This window comes from Capricornis sumatraensis, chromosome 21, assembly GCF_032405125.1.
Source record: "Capricornis sumatraensis isolate serow.1 chromosome 21, serow.2, whole genome shotgun sequence".
Lineage (NCBI taxonomy): Eukaryota > Metazoa > Chordata > Mammalia > Artiodactyla > Bovidae > Capricornis > Capricornis sumatraensis.
Genome location: NC_091089.1, coordinates 26,347,048 through 26,371,968, shown reverse-complemented (window position 1 = coordinate 26,371,968; position 24,921 = coordinate 26,347,048). Strand labels below are relative to the sequence as shown.

At 39.4% G+C, this 24,921-nt stretch overlaps 1 protein-coding gene across 1 annotated transcript in view; it reads left to right on the top strand.

Moving 5' to 3' along the window:
• The first annotated feature begins 921 nt into the window (after positions 1–921).
• ASXL3 (ASXL transcriptional regulator 3) overlaps positions 922–24,921 on the top strand; it is a 194,165-nt gene continuing 170,165 nt past the window's right edge. Inside the window, exon 1 of the mRNA XM_068993650.1 lies at positions 922–1,413. Within this exon, the coding sequence (XP_068849751.1) occupies positions 922–1,413 (492 nt within the window). The remainder of the gene's footprint in view (positions 1,414–24,921) is intronic.

Below are 24,921 nucleotides of genomic sequence, written 5' to 3'. Positions count from 1 at the left end.
CGGCACTGATCCACGGCCACCGCGCTTTGGTCTCGCATTGTTTTAGATGATGTAGGGGGCTCAACATTGTGTCAAGTCACACGTTCAGAATTAGTTCTATATCAGAAGAGGCTTTTTTTTTTTTTTTTTTTCACCCTTTCTGGCTCTAAGAATCTACCCAGCCCAGCAGAAAAGGGTTATTAAAGGAGTCCAGCAGAGGGGAGCAGTGCAGAGAGAGAGAGAATGAGTGTGCGAGAGAGTGTGAGCGCACAGGACAGAGGCGTCGAGTTGCGGAGCGGACTCGTACGCAAGTTCCGAAGGCCCGCGTGTCCGCGGTGGCTGGCCCAAAGGGGGCCGGAGAGGCTCGGCCTGAGCGCAGCCGGCAGCGCCCGGAGGGGCTCGGGGTCTAGGTGGGAGGGAGAGGGGTCTCGCGAGGGTTTCAGGGCGTGGCTGGAGTGGGGGGCGCGCGGCGAGTGTGCGCGGGTGTGCGCGCGCGAGAGAGGGCGAGTGTGAGCGCGGCGAGTGTGAGCGCGGCGAGTGTGCGGCCGCGTCGCCATTCCCCGTGACGTCAGAGTGTATTGTTGTGAGCGGGGCCGAGCGGAGCATCCCCGGAGCTGTCACCGCGGCGGCGGCGCAGTGCAAGCCCCGCACGAGCGAGCCCGGCCGGCGCCGCCCCCACCCCCGGCCTCGGCCCCGGCCCCGGCCGCGCCGCCGCCGCCGCCCCCGCCCCCGGCCCGCCCGTCGCGCGCCGCCGCCGCCCGCGCGCCCCCACCCAGCCCACCCCACCCCCTCGCTCCATCCCTCCCACCCGCCGCCCGCGCGCCTCCCCCCGCGGAGCGAGTGCGGGTCACCGGGTCACTGGGTCATTGTCTCGGCGCCCGAACCCCGAGCACCCCGTGGAATCCCCCACGTCATCAGCAGAACCATCAATGAGATGCAAACATGAAAGACAAGAGGAAGAAGAAGGACCGCACCTGGGCCGAGGCTGCCCGCCTGGTACGTACCGCCCCCCGCCCGCCGCCCCGCGCCGGCCCGCGCCGGCGGAGACGGCCGCTTCCAGCCCAAGCCGCCGCCAGCTCGCCGGGCTCCCGCTCTTTGTTATTCTGCGGGAGTGGGCTCGCCCGGGGGCCCCAGTGTGTGTGTGTCTGTGTGTGTGTGTGTGTGCGTGCGCGCGCGGAGGGGCACAGCGATTATCTCGGGGAGCCCGGCGCCCGCCGCGCCCGGGACCGCCCGGGACACTTCTCCCGGTACTTCGCTCTCGGGGTTCGGCCGTGCCTCCTCCGCCGGGGAATTTCCGAGCGCTCGGCCGCGCTCCGCTTCGCTCTGCCGCTCCGGAGACCTTTGTGTGGCAATTACCACTCCCTCCCGGCCCCTCCACCCCCCGGAATTCCATCGATAACTCTCCGTGCACGGTCTGTGTGGGTTTCGACGTTTGTGAGTTCATGCATTTCACACGTGCATGCCCGGTGTGTGTCCTACCCGGACTTGTGGGGCGTGTTGCATGTGGGCTCCGTCGTGGCGGCTCTGTGTGCCGTGTCGTGTGCATTATGTATGCACACTGATACGTGCAGGTTTTGTGTGGCTCAAGTTCGTTGGTGTTTGTAGGTATTGTGCTCAGCCCGATGTTTGTGTGTACATTCCCTGCACGTGTGTGCCATTTGTGAGTATGTTTGTCCGGGTGTGTTGTGTGTTTCGTGAAGTTGAGTCAGTGTCATTTGTAGCGGGGGATTATGAAGAGTGTATAGCTAGGTGTGTTTCGCTGCTGGCTTCCTGGGCGGTGTTACTTCGCTGCTTTTCCTTTTCTTTAACCTTTCGGAGCTTACGTTTTAATCAGCGAAAGAATGTCTCTATAGAAATGCTGGTTGGCAGAGGGGCGTCGGCGTCTTTGGTTTGATGTATGTGTTCGTGTGGGTTTTTCTCTTTTTTTTTTTCTTCATCTTCTTTTAACGGACAGCTGTAAACGTTTTTTATTTTTTTTTTTTTAAGGATATTTCTGTACAGTGTGTCTCACGGCAATGTAAGGGATAACGTTTGAAGCTTAGCCTTTCAGGCTTTCGGTTGCATAAATTAAATATTTATTCACCAACTTACTATCTGTTATAAATTGACCAAAAGAAAGCAGATTGCATGCAGCGGGGGTGGGGGTGGGGGGAGCTGAAAACCCCAGGATATGTTACTGGGTTGACTTTTAAAGATTGTTTTACTATAACTGTGGTCTTTCTTTCTTTCTTTCTTTTTTTAAGCTTTTGAGTAACTACATCATGTTCAAGGAGAACATTTGTCAAAAGTAATTATCTGAGTTTGGTTGAAGGCCCTTGCTGGTATGTTTCTGGATTCTGGCAAAGGGTTTTAGATAATTGGCCCTATTGCCCTGCGCAGAAGTGACAGAAGTCCTTCTTAATTGCAGTCTAGTTATTGGTAGCTGAAGTGGCCGGGCCCCTTTATTCATTTTTAATTTGTAATAGTGTATGCTATGATTTCTCGCTTTATCTGCGGTCCTGTTAATCGCTAAACCGCTCAGTCTCCGTGGATGAATGGGCAGGTAATAGTCATTCTCTAATGAACTGCATCTGGGAGAGTGAACTTATTTGTAAGGAATATGTGAAAAGTAAGCAGTGTTAAGTAAATGCCAGATTGATGTTATCACTGGATTTTTGCTCGAGCAGAGTAGGTTATTTATTGTTTGCTCAGCCATTAATTCAGAATTGTGTGTGTGTGGGGGGGGTTGTGCACCGCTTCTGAAAATGCTTTATTCCAGTTCCTTGGAGTGGCAGTCAAGTATTATTATAGAGCTTCGGTGTATGTATTTTAAACATGTGAACAATGAGTTGATTTATAAATATTTTAAAATAATGGTTCATGAATTAGCTATATCTGCCTGCAGAGAATTCTTAATGAATAACAGTATTCTGATGGAATTTAAAGCTAACCATTTGTAGTCAATCAGTATATGTTGCTATTCTTGAAAGTACTACACTTTATTTGATTTAATTGTCTTATAGTGATAAATCTCGAAATAGGTTTCAGAGTTACATGTTTTTTGTTAAAAGTTTCATTTTCCTCTTGCAAAGTTCATTGATGGGAAAAGACACACTAGGAGTCATCAACACAAAAGAATTAATGATAGACCAGATGTCTCTGTTTTAACCAGACATATTGAACTAGTAGTTATGGTAATTTTTCAATTTGGTTCAAGTTATTTTTCCCCTGGTAGTTGTACAAATGTGTATGTATTCAAAATGTTGACAGTTGAAATAAAATACTGAATAAAGGAGCAAATAATTGTTACTGTAAATATCTTTTTCAGAAATTTGCCACTTATAATGGTGACTTATGATCATTCTTAACTTATTTGGTAAAAAAGGAGAAATGATTCCACTTGGGTAATAGTGACAATTTTTCATGTTTTCTTTATGGTTATGTGAATGCATATAGACAAACTCTCTTCCGAACTTGCATGAAAAACATTTTTACTCTTAAAAGTGATAGTATTATACTCAATGGAAAAAAATGCCTTTTTTTGTGTGCATTTCTGTGATAGAAGTCCTATTTTATATTTTCACACTGCCACTGCTGATTTTGCTGTGGTGGTGGTAAAGAATTTTTAGCCTTTTCTCCATCAAATGTTAAACCAGATGTCTGATTTTAGAACTAAAGACTAAAGATCGATAGAAAATATGCAGCTCAGTATGTGGTTCTTGCAATATATGAACTAAAGAGAAAGTATCCAAATTAACATTAAGAATAATCTTCAAAAATATGCCATGTATACTTTTATATATCTATATACATATGTGTGTATATCTATATATATATGTACATATATATATTCTACTGGTGTGTATGTATGTGTGTTTGCATGTGATTATCTTGAATGGAAGGGTATCAGGGCAGAGGAAATGCAAAATAGATTTTTTGAACTGAGACCAAAAGCTTATATTGAAGTGTAGCTTGGTATTCATTTTTAAGAAAAATGTATAAGGGAGAGCAGTTCTTTCCAGAGTAACTTAGAACTTCCCTTCAACAACAGAATTTTGATTTTCTTTCTTTGTAAGAAAAGTATCCGGCATCCAAATCTGTAAACTGAGTGGTAGCTCCAGGGATTTTGTTTTAGATGGAGATGTAGCTATCAAGCTCCACCAATTTTCTCATAGAAGTATGTCCTGTTTGGATGTGGTGGGCTTGTTTATCTTAGGAAAGGAGGACTGGTGGCATAATTCCCCTGTATTTTCAGGAATGTGGTGATTATTAACAGGCTGCCATTTTAAAATAGTAATATGACATCTTTGCCCCCCCCTCTTTTTTTTTTTCTGCCCTGCATCAATTGCAGAAATTTCAGCCCTCAGCCTCTCCCCCCTCCCCCTCGGCCTTCTGCAGTTGTGGTGGTTACTTAGCGCAGGACCATTTAATATGGAGTCTGCTCCCAAACCAGATGCATTTTCATCTGTTTTATCTGCTCGTCTAAGGTTGTAGAGTCTCAGAGGATCCCACAATCACATGGAAGTGTCTTCTGTCTTAATATTTGTAGCCCACAATAAGAATAAAAATCAAAACCATAACTCATGTCGAGCTGGGGCTTTGACTTTAATCCTTTTGACTTTTATCTCAAGTCTTCACTCTGTTACTATAAATACAGTTTAAACCATTGTGAAAGGATCTTCATGCTTCTTTGTAAAAAATGGGGATTTGACAGGACTTTGTTTTACTGCACTAAGGGGTTTCTTTGTTACTGGCTTAACACAGAACATACTGTTATTTATATATTTAGTCTAGGTTAATTCTCTCTTTTTTTTGACATGCAAAATTGTTGTTGCTTTGAGAAGTGCTTTTTGATAGTTTCATCAGTTTGTTCTATAGGGAATGCTGCTGTTAAGATAATGGTTCAATGTATTAATTTGTTCCCTGAGTTTCCTTCTATTTGTTTTGTTCCTTACAATCTTTGTTTAGTCTCACTGGCACCTGAAAATAAATCTTAACAATCTTCAATAGCTTTGTGCTTGGTAACATGGCTGATTTATTTGCTTGTGGTTTAGATACATTCACACAGATAATGAATATCAGTGTTTTTTTTGGGGGGGTGGGTGGGGTTCAAGGTGACCTTTGGAAAAAATTTTAATGGCAAATTTGCCTCATTGTTGAGAAAAAAGCAGGCACATATTCCTTTATGCCCTAGCAGAGTTACTGAAGGTTTTAAGTAAATTGAACTTTTGTAAATCATACTGTATTAAAAATTAAGTAGGGGTTTATTAATTAAAGGAAATCTGTGTGAATCTTTTGCACAGTGAAGATTCTTTTGCATAATGTATTATATTCTAAATAAACTGTTAGGTTTTTATCAAATAAGGCTGAATGGTAATGGTAGCTGTTAAACTAGAAAACAATTCATAATTGTTCATTTACTGGTTGCCTTGCCTTTTGTCTTTGTATTTTAGAAATAAATGTAATTTTTCAGGGGTGATGAATGTAGGGTAGAGCAGAGAGCATTGGTCTTGCTTTTGGCATTTTTTCACTGTGTTAGTGGTGCTTAGATTTTAGGTTAGGACCAGGCCTTTGTAAGAGCGAACATTTGACTTGTGATTTGGGGTAAGCCCCAAAGGTGTACATGAGCATAACTGTGAGAGTGATTACTGGTTTAAGAGACTGGCTGATGTGTTTGGCAAATGGAATTTTATTTTCAATAGCTTACATTTCAGTTGGCTTGCTTCAGCTGTTTTCTGTGATTCACACATAGCATCATTTCTTTATGTCTGTATCATCATCTTTCTTTCAGATATGGAACCTAAATTTTCATTTTGCAATTTCAAAGATGGAAAAAAGTTAGCAAGCTCTGTGCCTCTCTAGGAAAAAAAGAGTTTCAAGTTGGAAAAAAAAGAATGAGGGATGTGAACTTGGGGCAGTGTATAGGTTGTTAATTTTTTATTTCCTGCTGACATGAAAGAGAATTTTAAGAATTCTTTCTTAAGTTTTTCTCTCTTGGACAAATTCTTTGGTCACAGATGAGCATATGGTAGGTAGCTTTTAGACTTGTAGAGTTATACCTGTAAAGGAATTTCACCACAGAACAACAAACTGATAAAATAATTCAATTTAATTTTTAATAATGTAATCATTTAATATGTCACTGAAATGCATTGGAAATGTGAAGTTTAGTCCCTAAATATTCTGAGGGCTCCTACATAGCATATGGGTCAAATGCCAGGGGCAATCCAAACTTTTATTCTGAAGAAGTGTAGAGTTTAGTGGGGGAGATGAGCGAACCTGGAGGGTGGCTGAGCAGACAGACACCATCCTTGGGCATCATCACATGGATGATCAAGAGGTGCTAGTTTATAGATTTACAGAAGGGAGAAGTTGACTGAAGAAGCTTGATTTGTCCTTGAAATATGAGTAAGATTAAACAGGTGATGAGAGAAACTTTCTAGGAAAAGAGAACTGTATGGACAAAGGTGTGGTGTTAGGTGAGAGGAAGTATTCAGGGGACAATGAACAGGCCAGTCTAGAAATCTCAGAAGACTTGAGGGGAACTTGCACTGCAATAAAGTTGAAAATTAGATTGTGACTCAATTGGAGAGGGGTTCGAAAAGTCATTTTAAGATAGCTGGACATTGTAAGTTGTAGCATGGGGCTGATGGGGTAGTGGGGTAGTAGAAACACGTGGTGTACATACATACTCCCAAATGACTATTCCTTATAGAGAGGGGACTCCGTTACTTGGAGAATCTGAAACCAAAATTGATGTTAGAAATATTTTACTTAAGAAAACACAACTTTGTTCTGTGTCATAGCCTTCCAAATGAGGAAAAGTAAACATTAGTAAGTATTATACATTGTATTTGTAGAAAACATATACAGAGCACTCATTTGCTGAATATACTCCCTTGAGATCCGTGGGTAGCTGGGGTTTGCTCAGTAACTCATTCTCCTGGTGTGTGGTTTAATGATGTATCCAGTGTCTTTACTTTGTTTGTAAGGAGCAGGGCTGGCCTAAGTCCTTTGAAAAATTATGTGCTGTCTGATATTTTAAAAATAATACAAGCATTTTAACTGATTAAATTTAACTGATTTGTTGCATGGAGGCATAGGGAGGATGCAAGCCTCCATCAGACTTACTGACCATCTTTCAGATTGCCTGTCTTTCATTTCCTTCTCCCCCCATTTTTTTAAGCATCAAAACCTTGCATGGCTGCTGCTGCTGTTGTTAATTCATAATTTAAAATACACTCTCCCCCACCCCTGAGGTTCTCTGGAGCAGATCCTGGCTCCTTCCTGGTGGGACTGGAAGGAGGGGCATCTGTATAGAAGGACTTTCCGCTATTTGCCAGCACTGAGAGCCTTGATTGTTCTGCCTTTGTCCCTGCACAGTTGGTAGCTGTGGAAATCTAGCCCTGGCTGAAACTTTCCCTGAAGAGCCCTTGGGGAACAAATAGAAACATTATATGATTAGCCACATTGTTTTCATTATTAAACAAATCTACATAAAAGGGTAGCAATTAACAGCTTTATCTGCCTGAACTTAGACACCTATCTCTCCTCTTCCCTCCCTAGTCCCACTTGAAACGGATAACAATTAACTGTTGCTGGTTTTAATGTCAGCAACTGACAACACCAAACTGGAAATAGGCACTTCTCCTGGTTGATTGACATGTAGCCCTCTGACACATTCTTATGTAGTTTTAGGGCAAATTCATGCCCTGGGGTTAGAGCCAAAGGGCTTGTCAGAACACTGACTTTAATAGCTGCAATATACAACTTAAATGACATCTAAGACCTTAGCTTCAGTGGATCTTTTAGAATCTGAGGAATTCTCCAAGGCATTGGAATTTATACTTAATGGACAAGCTTAGAACTTGTAAGATTTTTGTCTAAGTATATAGATGTATAATTGACTTTATGATACAGTTGTTTATATCAGTTTATCTGTAGCATACATTAGTCCATTAAAAACTTAATGATTTTTAAAATAATTTCAAAATTGATTTTTTTGGGCAAGTGTTCTAATTTTTTTTTTTTTTAACCAATCCAACAGTTGATTTCTGAGTGTATGATTTATGTCTTAACGAAGGGAATGGGAGGGACCCTCTTCATCTTATTCAGAGGACAGATGGTATTTTCAGGATTTTGTTAACTTTCATGTAGTGAAACCTGTTTTAATGAATTCAAGAAATTAGAAATTGAAATTGGGTCTTTGGGCTTGTTTTCCAGCTTAGTCATGAAGAAGACATGATATATAGTGAGGCTGTTGGTTTTTCTTAATTTTTTTTTTTAATGTCCGGAATAAATGACTACACATGTAATTTGTGCGTGTATAGAAACCTTGTTGACATGGCTGCAGAACTAAGTCCATGTCTGGACCATCAGGACTCTGTATTCCCCACCACCACCCTCCCCTTCCTCCCCCTCCTTCCCATGCACACACAACAGACACTCATTATTTGAAAAATTGTTTATAAGAAAATCTCCTTGCTTTAAGATATGTGTTGTCATATCTTCAAAATCTCACAATCAGGAATTGTCATTGCCGAAGTCCCTGTTTAGTCTACTTTGGTCCTCTTAATCTCTTTTGAGTCAGTTCTGGAAATTCAATTAAACATTCTGAATTAAACTTTGATATTTTACTTGTTTTCTTTGCATCGCGATTGCTCTTTCCTGCTTGCTGTAGGGTCTCCTCTCAGTTTCCCTCTTCATGTTGCTATATCTCAGAATTATGTCTCCCTCCTTTTTATTCTCAGTTTTCTCCCTCTCTTTGAGCAGTCTCACCCACTTCAGTGGCAGGTATCCCAGGACAAGACTCTAGCTTTGATTTTTTCTTTAAATTTGGATTTATACCAACAATTTTTATTGTTTATCTCCTTGCACTATGGATATTCCAAATGACATTCATCCAGTTCAGTTAAATATTCATTGGCGACCTCCCACAAATGTGCAATGCATTGGGTCCACAACAGGAAAGGATATCATTCCTGTCTGGAGGGCACGTACATGTATGAGCATAAATAATATCTGTGAAGGGTGGAAATTCTAACTATAGCTCACATTTAGCTCCTCCTCTTTTCATTCTCTGTGTTTTACGGAGTGCTGACCTTCCAACTAATTCTGAACCTCATTTGGGTTTTCCAAATTTTACTTAGTGAAGCTGTATTAATCTTTCTCAAACAGATTTGATCTTACTGAATCATTCCTCTACTTATAGTTTTGTGATTACCTTTAAGTTGAAGTTCGGCAGGTCATGGGAAACTCATTTTAACCTTAGAAATCCTTTTTTAAAAGTGATATATGATTGTTCTCCCTAATAGTATCAAGAATTTAACATGTTCTATCCGTTATACATCACACCAACCTTCCCATCATGTAGTAATTTCTGCAGCCTTACATTTAAATTCTTTTAAAACACAGCAGTTATTTTTAATATGACATAAATTAATAACATTTTATTAACTTCCATGCTCAACTTTATTTCTTTATTGCATTCACTCTAAATTGCCTCCTTTAACAACTTTTTAAAAAAATTAATTGAGGGTCTCTGGGTTCACAGGCTTTGCATTTCTGACATGTTTTTGTCTACCCCTTAAAAACTGTCCATACCTTAAAATTTTGATTATTAAGCTTTTGTGTTTTAAGTTAGTTCCAGACTCATATGAAGTTATAAGAATTAAGAAAAAGTCCTTCCTTCCTATTGGACTTAAGAAAAAGTCCAATCCTTCCTAATCATCCATACTCTTTCCTCCAATCCCCCCTGTTTTCATAATTTTAGTCTTAATGTAGTCAAGATTGGGTGTAAAAAAATAAAAAAGATCAGGTGTACAAAGTGATCAACCTTGGTTTTTAGGAAGTATTATCCATCAAATGTGTGGATTATAATTCAAAAGATTTTTATTCTCACAAAGTTCAGCTCATCTTCCATTAGAAAATAAATGGAAAAACTTGGAAAAAATTAAGTAGGAAAAAATTAAGATATTCTATGTTGCTCTCACCTTTAAGTGATAATTTAACTAGTTATAAAAGTCTTAGTTGACAGTTGCTTTATCCTTAGTACATTGGAGATGTTTCTTCCTTATGTTTTTGCATCAGTGGTTGTAATGTCTTGTCTGTGATGAGTTTCATTGTTACTTTTTAAAGAAGTAATATGCTTTTTGTATCTGAGAGTGCATGTTCTCTTTATGCTGAAGTTATGTCTTAATGCTTTGTCTTAAATGTCTGTCTTTCTGATATTATGCTTGGTATCTAGAGCTTACTTTTTAGTGTGTGGATTTAGTTGCTCAGTTGTGTCTGACTCTTTGTGATCCCGTGGACTATTGCCAGCCAGGCTCCTCTGTTCATGGCATTTGCCAGGTAAGAAGAGTGGAAATAGTTGCCATTTCCTTTCCATACTTTTCTTAAAGAGTAAACTTAATTGTTGCCTTTTTATACTTTAAAATTTTAATCATGTTTTGGTATAGAACTTATATTGTCTTGTGTCCCCAGCAGGCCATGAATTCTTTGAAGTCTTCTAAGTGTTCCCACAGCATCTAATGGTTTAGTTTATGGGTTAGCAGTGATTTAAATACAATGTGGAAAGGACTTCCCTAATATGGAACAGGATACAGCAGTGACTGTGCTGGCTTGGCTGGTCAGAATTGTGGATGGCAAGCAACAGAAACCACTTCTTGCTAACTTAAGTACAGAAAATTGAGATTTTTTTGGAGACCATAAAGTAGTTTATATAGTCTAATCAGGAAGTCATCACCTTCTTCTTAAAAAAAAGAAGGTTGGAAAAATCGGCAGAGATCAATAGAGGATGAGCAGCAGAAATACACACAGTCATGCTGCCAGATCAGTCTACTTGGACTGTGGCTGTGGACACCACTAGCACAATAATGGTCACCTCTGTGACTTAGTGCTGACATTGGACTCTGCTGTTTCATATGAATGTATTATAGTCTCCTCTGTCTTTGCATCCAAGACTCAAGATTCAAATTCACAGGCAGATGCATCTAATTGTCAGACTCTAGTTCCCAAGTCTATACCTTAGCTGCTGAAGACTGATGAGAAGGTGTATGTGGCCTCTTCACTACTGTAGTGGAAGCATCTATGTTTATATATTCATAGTGGCAATAAAGCCAACTGAAGATTAAAACTGAATGCCCCACCTCTTTCCATCACCTGCTCTCAGCTATTCTGCTCCCCGTTTTTCTTCTCTCAGTGAAAGCCATCACCCTCTCTGTAGTTCCTCAAACCAGAAACCTTCTTGTCAGCATTAATGCCCTTTTGTATTTTTTTCTTTTTATTCAGTAATCACTGAGTTATGCCAGTTTTATTTCCTTTTCTTCAAATTTTCAAATCCTTGTCTTTACATGCTACACGTATCCATTTCCACTATAATTTATCTTGACTCAGGCAGTGTATGGGTTTGGGAAAGAATATAGATTAATGACAGGCCTAAAAGTCAGGCAGATTTATGTTTGAGGCTCATTTCTGCCACTTACTATGTGTTTGACCTTGGGCAAATTATTTAACATCTCTCAATTTTAGTTCAATTGTCTATTAAATGGAATAATGGCATTACAGAGTGGTTGGAATATTTAAATAAGATAACGTGCATAAGGTACTTAAGTACAGTGTCTGACATTAGAAGGTGCCAGTTAATGTTTTGCCTGGTAGTTCACATCTTCTCATTAAGTTGATACAACAACCTTGTAAGTGGTTTTACTGACTCCAGACTTGCTTCCACTCAGACTTATTCTCCTTATTACATCCACAGCTGCTTCTTTAAAGGTAGAACTGGTTCATGTTATCCCCTTGAGCCTGACTAAGTTGCTATAGGAAACAGATGGCATTATCTTATAATGAGTGATTAAAGAAAGTTAGGGCACAATAAAAGAAAAGAACAAGAGATAGACAAATCAGGGATATTACCAGCAGAAGGATATTACTATTCTTAGACTTGAAGGGCCAAGGAGACCAGAGAGTGGTTACTGCAGAGATGTGGGCTCTGATTATAGAAGGATCAGAAGTAAAGCATAGCCAGCACCATCACCCCTGCAAGGGGGAGAAGCATGCTCATTGTCATTCTGATTCCACTCTCCTTCCATCTTCTGATCTCCAGTTGGTGCCTCCTAAGGCTGAATCCATGTATAAGTCAGAAGACAAAGGACTTCCATTGAGGAAATTCATGGTTGTCAGCCTACTGGCATGAAGCTGAGTAGAGAAGAGTAAAAAGTGAATCTGGAGCTGCTAATGGGGAATGCAGAAAACATTTCTTTTTCAAATACCTTTCAGTAGCTTCCCATGATTCTAAGAGCATCCTGCCCCTTGTTTCCGGATCCTTCACGTTTGTCCTTTGCATACATCTCCAGTTTCGTTGCTTGATTCTCTCACCATTGGCATTTTAAACACCTTAATATAAAAGTACTGTTAGATCTTTGAACTTATCATACTGCCCCATATTTTGTCTCAACTTTGTACATGTTCCTTCTCTTTGTAAATCTTCCCTCCCTCCCCTTCTATTCGTTTTCATCTGGTAAATTCTTAACACTCCCTTCAGAGTTCAACTTCCTTTAAGAAGTTTTTGTATGTCCCCAAAGCACTTCATAGCTGGGACTGTTATTATAATTACTTGCTTACTTTCTTATTTATAATTGTTTCCTTAGTACCTGATGTACTATATCAGGTTAAGAGGGTGCTGATTATAGTTGAATAAAGTGAATGAGTCAAAGGAGATTTTTCAGAGGAGCTTTTATAGCTAATTTTTTTTAAGCTTTCAGAAGATCTGTAGAACTATAAAACTTATCTCTTCTTGATTTATTTCCATGTCATTGCTGAATTGTCACTGTATAGCCTAGAGAAGGGATCTGATTTTCTGAGACTCAGTTGGACAACTGATAGGTTTTGAAAAATCTGTGTATACTGTCAATTCACTAGCCTCTTTTATTATTTTGGAATAATTTGTTGAAGTTAATGGCAATGAAAAAATATTCAATTCCTGCCATTAATATGTTATGTACCCTGTGAATACAATAAAATATGGAACTTGACCTTTGGGAAATTAACATTAAAAAAAAAACACAACCCTTGAAGCCCAAGAGATACTTTTCTGTAAATTTTAAGTTGCAAAGTTTAGGAGAAATTCAGTAACATAAAAGTAATCTTTTATGTTTGATTTTAGTAAGATACAATGATGTATCTTACTTTATAAAGGCTTTCTGTGACTTACAAAGCAAGAGAAGAATTATATAGTATATTTATTACAACACAGATTGGAAATGTTTACAAAGTAAATAATCTCCTTTATACATGTAAGTAAAACATTTATAAAGAGTTCCCTGGTGTTCATATAGTAAAGTGGTAAAAAATTCATCTGCCAATGCAGGACATATGGGTTCATTCCCTGGGTCAGCAAGATTCCCTGGAGAAGGAAACAGCAACCCACTTCAGTATTTTTGCAAGAGTAATTCCATGGACAGCGAAGCCTGGTGGGCTACAGTTCATGGGTTGCGAAGAGCTGAAGAGTTGGACATGACTTAGTGACTGAGCATGCATGCAAAATATTTACAACTTGATGTCACAGTTTCCTTTTGAGAGTGTAGAAATCTGATGTAATGATGAAACAGACTTTATATATCAGATATCATAAAATATTACTATTACTAAAGTAATTAAAATAATTATTGCTAAAGTAATGACTAAAAATGGCTAATAAGAGTTTTTAAATAATGCTTATTGGGTACTTATATGCCTGATAGTACACTAATTTATTATATACAGTACATTATATTGTTTAATCCTAAGTGCAAACCTAGGAGACTAAGTGCAAACCTATAGTGCAAACCTATAGCATAGTCCATCTTTTTTAAATGAAGAAATTGAGATTTAGAGTGCCAGTTTAGTTTCTCTCAGTTGCAAGTGAAATGAATTTAGCAAAAACTAGTTTAAGCAAAAAGTCCCACTTAACTGAGAAATCCAAGGGTGGAAGTCAGTCAATTGTAAGTGGGTATAGAGATATACAGACTGTCATCAAAATATTTGCTTTCTCTCCATCTTTTATCTTTGTTTCTCCTTGGCTTAATACTGCAGCCAGGATTTGGTAGAAGTCTTGGTCAAGATAAGATGCTCATTGGCACCCCCGACCTGCATCCTCCAAGCATAAAAAGAACCACTTTCCCTGCTTCTCCTCTTTATTATCATTGCTGTTATTTTAAATGCCCTCTCAGGGTAGTCTTTACTTTGTCCTACTTGACTGTTTTACTCATCTCTCACCAACAGCAGCGGCCAGGATCAGGTAGCATGATGGATTAGCATGCAGCAATGACTTGGAGCAGAAGAAAATTATGCAAAAGCACCAATAAAAGGGAGATAGAAAGTATGCCAGAAAATCAAATTATATATGCCATGCCCTGTGCTTTCAGAGAGGGCGGATTAGCTTGCTAAGCTCATCAGTAGAAGAAAGTGAAAGTTGCTCAGTCGTGTCTGACTCTTTGTGGCCCCATGGACAATACAGGCCATGGAATTCTCCAGGCCAGAATACTGGAGTGGGTAGCCTTTCCCTTCTCCAGCGGATCTTCCCAACCCAGGGATCAAACCCAGGTCTCCCGCATTGCAGGCTGATTCTTTACCAACTGAGCTATCAGGGAAGGCCACTCAGTAGTAGAGCAGTGATTAAAACCCATGTCTGGCCATGCTCAGAGTTCTAGACATTAAGCGTAGTAAAGTTAGATACTTTTTTATTCCTTCTTCCCGGTATTAGTTTTATGATTATTTGTTTCACATTTTCAAGATGTTAAAGCCAAGACAGCCACTGCAAAAATTCTAAAGATTTCTTTGGAGCGTTTCCTCTGGAACTTACTTTCCTGATTTAGAGGCTAGATATTACAATGGATGGTTTCTGTTCTGTTTTTCCTCACAGACCAGTTTCTTTAAATAGCACTCTATATGAATGGTCTTTATATAATATTTATAGTTTAGCACCATTCATGACCTGAATTCACGAAGTATATAATAATTCTGGATGAGGCTTCCAGGTTCTTTCTGGATGCAAGTAAATACTTTCATTCACTGACTAAATGCCAAGATTTTTTCACAGGATCAATTGTGACCCTAAGAGAATGTTAGTTTAATGAAAGAGAGCAAACTTTTCTTCTCCCCAGCGTAAACCCTCACTCATTTTTCTGAATATTGAGAAGAGATCAGCATAAGATGGTGACTCCCTGTCTTATGTACAGTTCAGTGGCCATCACAATCTTACGGCTGTCACTTCTTATTTATTCATTTAATGGCATTTCTCTTCTAGAGCTTAAGTGAAACAAAAGTTGTGCTTAGAAAATTTCTTCTTCTCCTTCTCCCTTTTTCTTTCTCTTAGCCTTGTGGAAATTTAACCGTCCCTTCTCAGTTTGGATGAAGGTTGATGCCACTGAGCTTTTTGATGTTTATTCACAGTCTGTTCTAGGCAGAGATGCTACTGTGAATAAAGAGAAAAACACACTTAGCCCACCAGGATCTTTAACGAGGAAATGAGAAAAGTAAAAATAAAACACTATTAAGTATAAACAAAAATACTATCTGACTCCTGTTCTCCTCCTTCCTCCAATTTTTAGATATCTGTTTTTATCACTTTTAACTAATGCTGTCTTCACAAACCAAGTACTAGTAATTAAACGGGAATTGAAGGACTGTCAGTAGGAAAAACAAAAATCAATGAGCAAATACAGATATTGCATTACCTTTTAGTCTCCAAATGACTGTTTTAGTTTTCCTTGTTCCAGAACTCACTGTTAAGTGAGTTCAGCTTATTGGTAGAGAATGCAAGATTCGTAAAGTTATTTTCATTCATTAAAAGCTTCAGTGGAGAAGGAGGCCCTTTAAAAATTTGTTTAGTTTTCCCAGTCCATTCTTTTCATGAATTGTTTCTTATTTTCCTGGTGTGGATGATAGCCATAGGCAGCTTTTCAGAAAGAAGCAACTTGAAGCACATTAAAGGTATTATCCAGAAAGATGAATGATAAAGGAACAATAGTAGGACTTTGATAAAACTTAGTGTTTTAATTTTTTTTCTGTGTGTTTTGAATAAGCACTTGATCCTTGAACACCGCAGAGGTTAGGGGCACTGACCATCTGCACATTCAGAAACCTACATAACTTAGAGTTGGTGCCCCCTACCCTCAGTTCCTCTTCATCTGTGGTTCCATATCAATGGATTCCACCAGCTATGGATCGCGTAGTACTTATTGTTGAAACATCTGCCTGTAAGTGGACCTGTGCAGTTACAACCAGTGTGGCTCAAGGGTCAGCTGGTTTTCAGTTGTGTTGGAGAGACTCAAAGAGATGAAAAGATAGTTTTCTACTACTTATATTTTAAAATTTCTTCCTTCAATTTTGATGAACGGTTGACTGGCTCTTTCATTATAGGCAGTAGGTTGGCACAGGGCGACACTTATTGCCCCTTGAAGTAGGTGTTACCAGGTGCATGGTCTTGTTCCCTCTAGCCAGGGTTTGATTCAGCTTTTTTCTTTCTTGGATGTGTTAATCACAGAAGCTGGTAACAAGATGAAATTTCAGACACCCTGCTTCTAGCTTGGACATACAGAGGCGAGTGAGGAATCAGCATTTGTTTTAATCCACCAAGATTTGGGGGTTGGTTTTTACTGTTTTGTATCCCTGCCTCCTGACAGATACAGTTCTGATAGCAACACGGGATGTTTTTGTTCCAGGCCACCCTTTCCCTTTGTTTATGAGACAGTAAATGCTTAATTACATGCTTAAGAGGTAAGTAAAGCAAACAAGGTTAAGTCCCTGTTTTCTTCTTCATTACATTAAACTGTTTTGTAAAATCACCCTATCTTGTAAAAAATATCTTTGATATTTGTCAAACCAGAAACCAGTAGAGGATTTTCATTGCAAGGAAAATTTGTTTCTATTCTCTCTTAAGATAATTCTGTTTATGTTTTTTCTTGATTTTAAAAAAAAAAAAAACATGCTTTTCCTTCCATCTGTCTACTCAAGAGGACAGATTTCTAACCAGAGAGAGTGAAACAATTACTGTTAACAAGGAATTGAGTTCCAAGATGGTTGCAGAGATAGAAAAAGGGCCCCTGGACATTTTCAACAAGTTCAGGTTCCCAAGTCCAGACGAAGTGTGTTTCACATTGCAAAGGTATGACCAGATTTCAACACCATTGAGAAGAGGAAAGCAGACACTGCAATAACACCTCCTTCTTTCTTTTTCTTTCTCTCTCTCTCTTTTGGCTGAGAGGAGAGCTGGTGGAAAGGAGCGCCCCCACTCAGGGATTATATTTCCCAGTCTGTCTCAGAGCGTCCTGTCTCCATTTCCCGTCCATTGAGGGCTCGGTCACCCTCCAGCCGTTTCCCACCAGTTTTTACTCTTTCTAGGTACAGCACACAGAAACTCTTGACAGCTGACAGACTCCCCATTGAGCCCTACCTTTTCATGTAGGAAAAGGGGGAGAAAATGAAGAAAACTTGTCTTGAAAGCCTGCAGATTTTCATACCCAAGGAATGTGTTGACCATATGCATCTTAAACCAGATGAACAATGTTTGTTCAGCCCTTCAGCTTGCCAGTGTGCAGACCTGTCTATTCCGTGCTTGGAAGCAAACACTCCAAACCAGATTTTCTAGACGTTTCTACCAAATAGCAGTGGAGTTGTTCATGCACAGTCCCTTACATGTTAAATTATATTTTTCATTATGGCATAATTTATCTGTAGGAGACATTGATTTTCACAATGAATTCCTTATCTTCAAAATGTCTTGGCCTTTATATGGAAGTGTAGCTACTCCATTTTAATTATTATAGGCAAGGCCATGACTGAATTGTTAGGGTTACAAAGTAGACTTTCATCTTCTTATATGATTTCCCAGTAATATGAAGAGGATGCATTTTGTGTTTATCTTCCTTTTGCGCCAGGTGGCTAGGATATTCCAGAGTTTGTTCTGTCGGTTCTCTATACCTGATGGCAGGTGTAGTTAGTGCTTAAAACCTGAATGTCAAGGTAGTTAGCAGAACTCTCAAAACTTTTCCTACAGATCGTTTCCTCAGGGAGAATTTGATTCCTTTTGAGCCTAATATCTACTGCCCATAGTTGAGTGTATCTAGGAGAAAAACATCTGGCCTAATTTATATTCGGGCATAATTCAATAACGCTAAATCACAACTTACGGGAAAAACCTAACTGAGACTTCATAAAAGCACTAATTTAGAGTTGGTTAATAGGTAACTCTTATTTGTATTTCTTTCAAAGGGATAGATATTTTGATCATATTGGAACTAATAATTTTTCTTCATTCTGACTTCTAAAGGTGGCATTATGGTATAATGAGCTTGCAGCCTGGTTGTATGCAAAACTCAGCTGGTAAAGTCAGGACTGAGGAAGGCTAAAAAGCAAATAGGGACTATCTGATTTCATAAAGAATCTTTTGTTGGCAAAGGTAAGTTTTAATGTTCCATTGCCTCCTTAAAGAGACTCAGCCTATACTTCATATCAACAAATATGGGCTGATTGAAACCAGTTCTGTTTGCTTTGTGCCCTGATAAATATGGCCTTCATTCCTCTGGCACGTAGTTTAAGACAGGACCAGAAAGGAGGGTTGGATGGAAAATTGGAAAACTTGGCTAATTTTAAGGTAGGTAATACATCAAGTAGAATATTAAAGTAATTGCCCCAAGAATGTATTTAGAGTAAATTGTGTTGCAGATATTTTAATTATATCTTAATTACTTGAGTACAGTAAATCTGGTGGGAGATCTTTGACTTGGCTTTTAGTATAAATAGTTACGGTAGATTTTTATGCATGCTTTCATTTACAGACAGGAAAGCACATATCACAGAAGCCTTTGGTCTATAGAAGGCCTGTAGGTTATATCACTAAAATATTGGTGTACCTGCTTCATATTTTTAAATGTTGGCCCTATTTCTGAAGCCTGGGATTCAGAAATTCTTTTAACTATTATTCATCAGAGTTGAGTTCTGGGTAAAGACTTCTTATTGTGAGAATTATTTATAGCTTTGCCTGGAGAGTTCCTAATTTTATACAATTGTTTAATCTTTTAACTATTGTCTCTGGATGATCAAAGTGCATGCCTGACAAAGGACTGACTCGGAATTTCTGAGTTTTATTTGGTTAAGAATTGGGGTTACCAGTGAAAAAGAAGTAAGTTTTCATAACAGTTATTCTACTATTGAGAGTCTTCCCAGGTGGCTTAGTGGTAAAAAATCCTCCTGTCAATGCAATAGATGCAGAAGACATGAGTTTGATCCCTGGGTCAGGAAATCCCCTAGAGGAGGAAATGGCAACCCCACTCCAGTATTCTTGCCCGGAAAAACTCATGGACAGAGGAGCCTGATGGGCTCTAGTCCAGGAGGTCACAGAGAGTCAGATACAACACAGAGACTAAATAACAAAACTTCAGTATCTGCAGAAATAGATTGTCCCCCCATTAAAATCAAGGTAGAGAAGAGTATTTTTCAAAAGAGGAGAGTAATATGTTCACAAAACAAGAAGTCTAATACATCACTTCTTCCTTACCATTTATTTATCTTGTTTTCATTCATTAGGTATAAGTTTTTCCATGTGCCAGGTAATTGGATATAAAGCAATGACCAAAAAAGAAACAAAATACCATGATGACCATAATTACTTCCACGGACTCTGACTTATAATATCATCACTGGAATAGGATAGGGAAGGGTCATTTCTATGTAGACTAAACTAGCATTTTGAATCAAGATTAAAAAGACATGGGTTAGTCTCCTTTGTAAGTCATTTCTAAATAAATTTGATGCTTCCCACCCTCCCCTCCTCAGCAATAGTAAACCAAAGGGTGAGTGTCTCTAGAGATGATGATGGCGTGTTTTATTGTATTTCATTTTGGTGTATGTGTGTGTGTTTGGTAAATATTTGTTAAATCAATGAATTATTGAGGAGATGATGCTGTTGTTTAGCTCCAGTCAGGAGAAGAGTTCCTATTAACTGTGACAAAGCAAGCATCATTGTTTTTGTCATTCTTCAACATTTAAGAGGTCAGAATCAAATAATCCCATATAACAAAGTCATTTTCTACAATTATCTCAAGATATATTCTGCAACTAATTCCTTCTGGCAGCTGCATCTGGATGCTGTGTCATTTCAAGCTAGTCTATGAGGATAACACTGAAGAATTCTGACTCAGATTGAATGATGAATAATGTTTGCTTTGGAAAAAATTCAATATACCTGCATTTTATTTTCTCTACTGTGCTTTACAGTAGAGGGTATATAGATGTGTCTGCTGTTGTTTGAATATTCATTTTTATTTTGTTTTGAAATTGATTTTAAATTAGTTAAATATTATATAATTTATATTATATATTTTTCCATTATATGTTTTATGATATAAAGATTATCTTAATATACAATTTAAAGATTATAAAAGTAATTTGTGCTTCTAAATACAAAAATATTTTAAGAATATGAAATTTCCTCCTTCAGCTTTTGCTTTTTTGCCACTCTCCAGGGTAACAATTGTTAGATGTTTGGATCCTTTTATCTGGTGTGAATGTGTGTGTGTGTGGGGGGGGGTTGTGGGTGTATTTGTATGTGCACCACATGTACTTGCATATATGCCCCTTCTATATGCATTGTTTTTCAGCGTGCTTATATTTTTTACTCGTCACTTTCCAGTGGATATCCTTCCATATCAGTACATGTTTTCCTTCTAATGTCTGTGTGTTATTTTGTGGGATGTATGTGCCTGCATTATTTAACCTTCCCTCTCTTAGATTGTATTTTTTTAAAAACAATTTTAGAATGATGTTTTGTTGCATATGCAGGATGAGCTGAGGATTTCTGTATGATAAACACCTAGTGATAGACTGAAAGTGAAAGTTGTTCAGTCGTGTCCGACTCTTGGGTAGCCTTTCCCTTCTCCAGGGGATCTTCCCGAGCCAGGGATCAAACCCAGGTCTCCCGCATTGTGGGTAGATTCTTTGCCAGCTGAGCCACAAGGGAAGTGCAGGAATACTGGAGTGGGTAGCCTATCCCTTCTCCAGTGGATCTTCCCGACTCAGGAATCGAACTGGGGTCTCCTGCATTGCAGGTGGATTCTTTACCAGTTGAGCTGTCAGGGAAGTCCAGAAAGATAGACTAGATTTGAAAAATGGGACCACTTACCTTCTTACCTTTTCATAGTACTGTTCAGTACCCTCCAACTAAGTTTGGACTTTTTGCTACAAGGTATCATATTGTGGTGGTGAAACACTTGGAGTTCAGGAGCATGAGTTTGAATCTCCCCTCTGCTTGTGGCTTGGGACTAGCCTGGAATAAGCGATTTAATTTATCTGTATCTCAGTTTACTCACGTACAGAAAAATAATACCTACCTTGATTGGTGACTGTGAAAACTAAATATTTTAATGTAAGTCAAGTTCTTATAAAAGTGTCTCATGTATTTTTATTAAAAATTCTTCCCAGTATTATGTAAGTACTATCTGCTATTGTTAACATGAGCACCATGTAAGGATTCCCAAGATAAGGAAACGTTGGGTCTCAGCTGATTGCTCCTTCATAATGTTATGCTGAAGAGAACACGGAGCTTGACCAGAGACCTCCATATGGACTGGTGTTTATTCTCCTACGTGTGGACAAAAATACAAATTAAACTTCTTAATTTTCATATTATCTTATTCTGCTGCTGCACGTCTGCTTTTCAGAGTCGTCATATCTATCAGTAGTGCGTGCATGCTAAATCACTTCAGTCATATTGCCCTCCAGGCTCCTCTGTCCATGGGATTCTCCAGGCAAGAATCCTGGAGTGGGTCGCCATGCCCTCCTCCAGGGGATCTTCCCGACCCAGGGATTGGACCTGCATCTCTTACACCTCCTGCATTGGAGGCAGGCTCCATACTATTAGCGCCACCTGGAAAGTCCATCTACCTTTAGTAGTAAAGTATAAATAAACTCCAAGTTGTCATTAGGGTATACACTCTTTAACTTAATCATATTAGATCTTGGGAATACTGTCTACCTAATTAGACTCAAGTAGAGACATTACTTTGCCGACTAAGGTCCGTCTAGTCAAGGCTATGGTTTTTCCAGTGGTCATGTATGGATGTGAGAGTTGGACTGTGAAGAAGGCTGAGCACCGAAGAATTGATGCTTTTGAACTGTGGTGTTGGAGAAGACTCTTGAGAGTCCCTTGGACTGTAAGGAAATCCAACCAGTCCATTCTGAAGGAGATCAGTCCTGGGGTTTCTTTGGAAGGAATGCTGCTAAAGCTGAAACTCCAGTACTTAGGCCACCTCATGTGAAGAGTTGACTGATTGGAAAAGACTCTGATGCTGGGAGGGATTGGGGGCAGGAGGAGAAGGGGATGACAGAGGATGAGATGGCTGGATGGCATCACGGACTCGATGGAGGTGAATCTGAGTGAACTCTGGGAGTTGGTGATGGACAGGGAGGCCTGGCGTGCTGTGATTCATGGGGTCACAAAGAGTTGGACATGACTGAGCAACTGAACTGAACTGAACTAAACCCATTTCAGCGTTCTTGCCTTGAGAATCCCAGGGATGGGGGAGCCTGGTGGGCTGCCGTCTATGGGGTCGCACAGAGTCGCACATGACTGAAGTGACTTAGTAGTAGTAGTAGTAGTAGTATATTTTTGAGCTTCCCTAGTGGCTTGGACAGTAAAAAAAGATCTGCCTACAGTGCAGGAGACTTGGGTTCAATCCCTGGGTCTGGAAGATCTCCTGGAGAAGGGCATGGCTACAACTCCAGTATTTTTGCCAGGAGACTTCCATGGACAGAGGAACCTAGTGGGCTACAGTCCATGGGGTCACAAAAAGTCAGACACAACTGAGCGACTAAGCACACACACATTGTATTTTTATGTTATGCTTAGATTGTGTGAGAGATTCAGCTATATGAACTTATGTATGTTCTGTGTTTGCTATTGTGAAACTCTCATTGGGGATCCTGCCTATTACCACCCAGTGCCTCTGTGAATTTCACTTGGCACGATCCTCTTAGTTTAGGGATAGGAAACTTTATCTTCTCTGACAAACCAGTGTTTCTTTCATGAAGCTAATAGGACTTAAACTGGTTGTTTGTCTCTACGTTTTAGCTGCCTTAGAATTAGTACCATGTTCTAGGTCAGAATCACAGCAGCTTGATCACAGGGCATGATTTCCTAGTTTTCAAATATTCCCTATATTTTCTTCTTTAAATTAGTGCCTATTTCTAAAAAGAACATATAATAAAGTAATAGAGAGGTTATATCCTATGTTTTAGATGAGATAAGAAATGATAAAATATGAGCTTGACAAACAAGATACTGAGAAAAATCTACAGATATGATCAGGGGTGCTGCTCATAACCGTGGGGAAAACCACAGAGAGCAGGGGGGTAATTTTCCAAGAGCTGAAGCACTTTTGTGACCGTGTGACTTTGGGAGAGTCAAATGAACATGCCTGCATTTTAGTTGCCTCCCCTCTCGTAAAATGAGGGTGTTACTACTTCCCATGATGATAAAGTGGTGGTTGTGAGGATCAAGTAAGCTTGTATTTATGTTAGAACAGAATTTGATGCAGGGTAGCTATTGGGTATTTTCTATTGTTGTTATTGTAAAAGAAGAAAAGAAAAACTTTTTGAAATTACAGACTGTAGAGCTTTATCTCAAGTCTCAGTAAAATTCTACAGAGCATTATTAAACAGAAATGGAAGTAGTGATCCCTGGAAGGCATTATGGATTCTCTAAGTTAATTCATGTCAAACTAAATTAATTTATTTTTGATAGGATTATTAGACATACAGCAGGAGGATGCGCCTGGTGGAGCTGAATTTCAGCCAGTCATTTGACGTATTCTCTTGTGGGACTCTTTTAAAACTGATGGGCAAATATGAACTGGGCGATAGTTTAATTAAATGAATTTTTAGCAGATTGAGCTTCTATAGGCAAATTATACTGATTGGCTCATCAGTATCATTTTGAAAGGAGATCCCAGTGGCAGCCACGTGGTTTGTGGCTTTGTTTTTCGTTGCATTAGTCTCCTGTCAGGAATCACTTGGAGGAATCCGTCAAATCATGCTTGTCACGTGTGTGGATATCACAAAATAAAAAGGGAAACTGAACAGTTGGACCAGGGAATAATGATTCCAAAAGAAGTTTGGAAGCTTGGACGAACAACCTGCACCTAAAAAGATGAAATTTAACTCAGATAAATATTTCTCCACTTTGTGGATAAAGCAAAATTTACCTGTTACCTTAAATAATCAGATATTAGAGGATAATAGGATTTCAGAGCCTGCAAAAATAGATTGAAACAAACACTAGTGCATAAAGATACATTTCTGTCTGGCGAGTTTGGAAAATATACCACAGAATTAGGCATGTGGTTTCAGAAGCAAATGTTGAACGATCTGGAAGTTTTAGTTGATTGACAGTGTGAGGACTGCTGAAAAAGAGCAAGTGTTCTGCTAGATTGTATTAATGTAATTATATGAGCTAGAGAAATGGAAGTAATAGGTTTACTATACAGATTATGTTTCAATCAAACTACATTTGGAATATTTATCAATGGCATTTAACTAATTTACTTTAATTAGGATAGTTCTTAAAGACATGAATTACAGATGACAGTAGCAAATTCAAGAATATTCAAGGAAGGATGACTTGGGAGGTAGTCTGCAAGCTATTTTATGTGAGGATGGATGGAAGAAACCAAGGATCCATTAGCCTGAAAATAAAAGGCTGGGCCTTTCCAGGTGACTCAGTGGTAAAGCATGCACCTGCCAATGCAGGAGACCTGGGTTCGATCTCTGGGTCAGGAAGACCCCCTGGAGAAGGAAATGGCAACCCACTCCGGTATTCTTGCCTGGGAAACTCCATGGAGAGAAGGGCCTGGTAGGCTACAGTCCATGGGATTGCAGAAGAACTGGACACAACTTAGCGACTAAACAACCAAAGGGAGGCTGGGCCCCTAA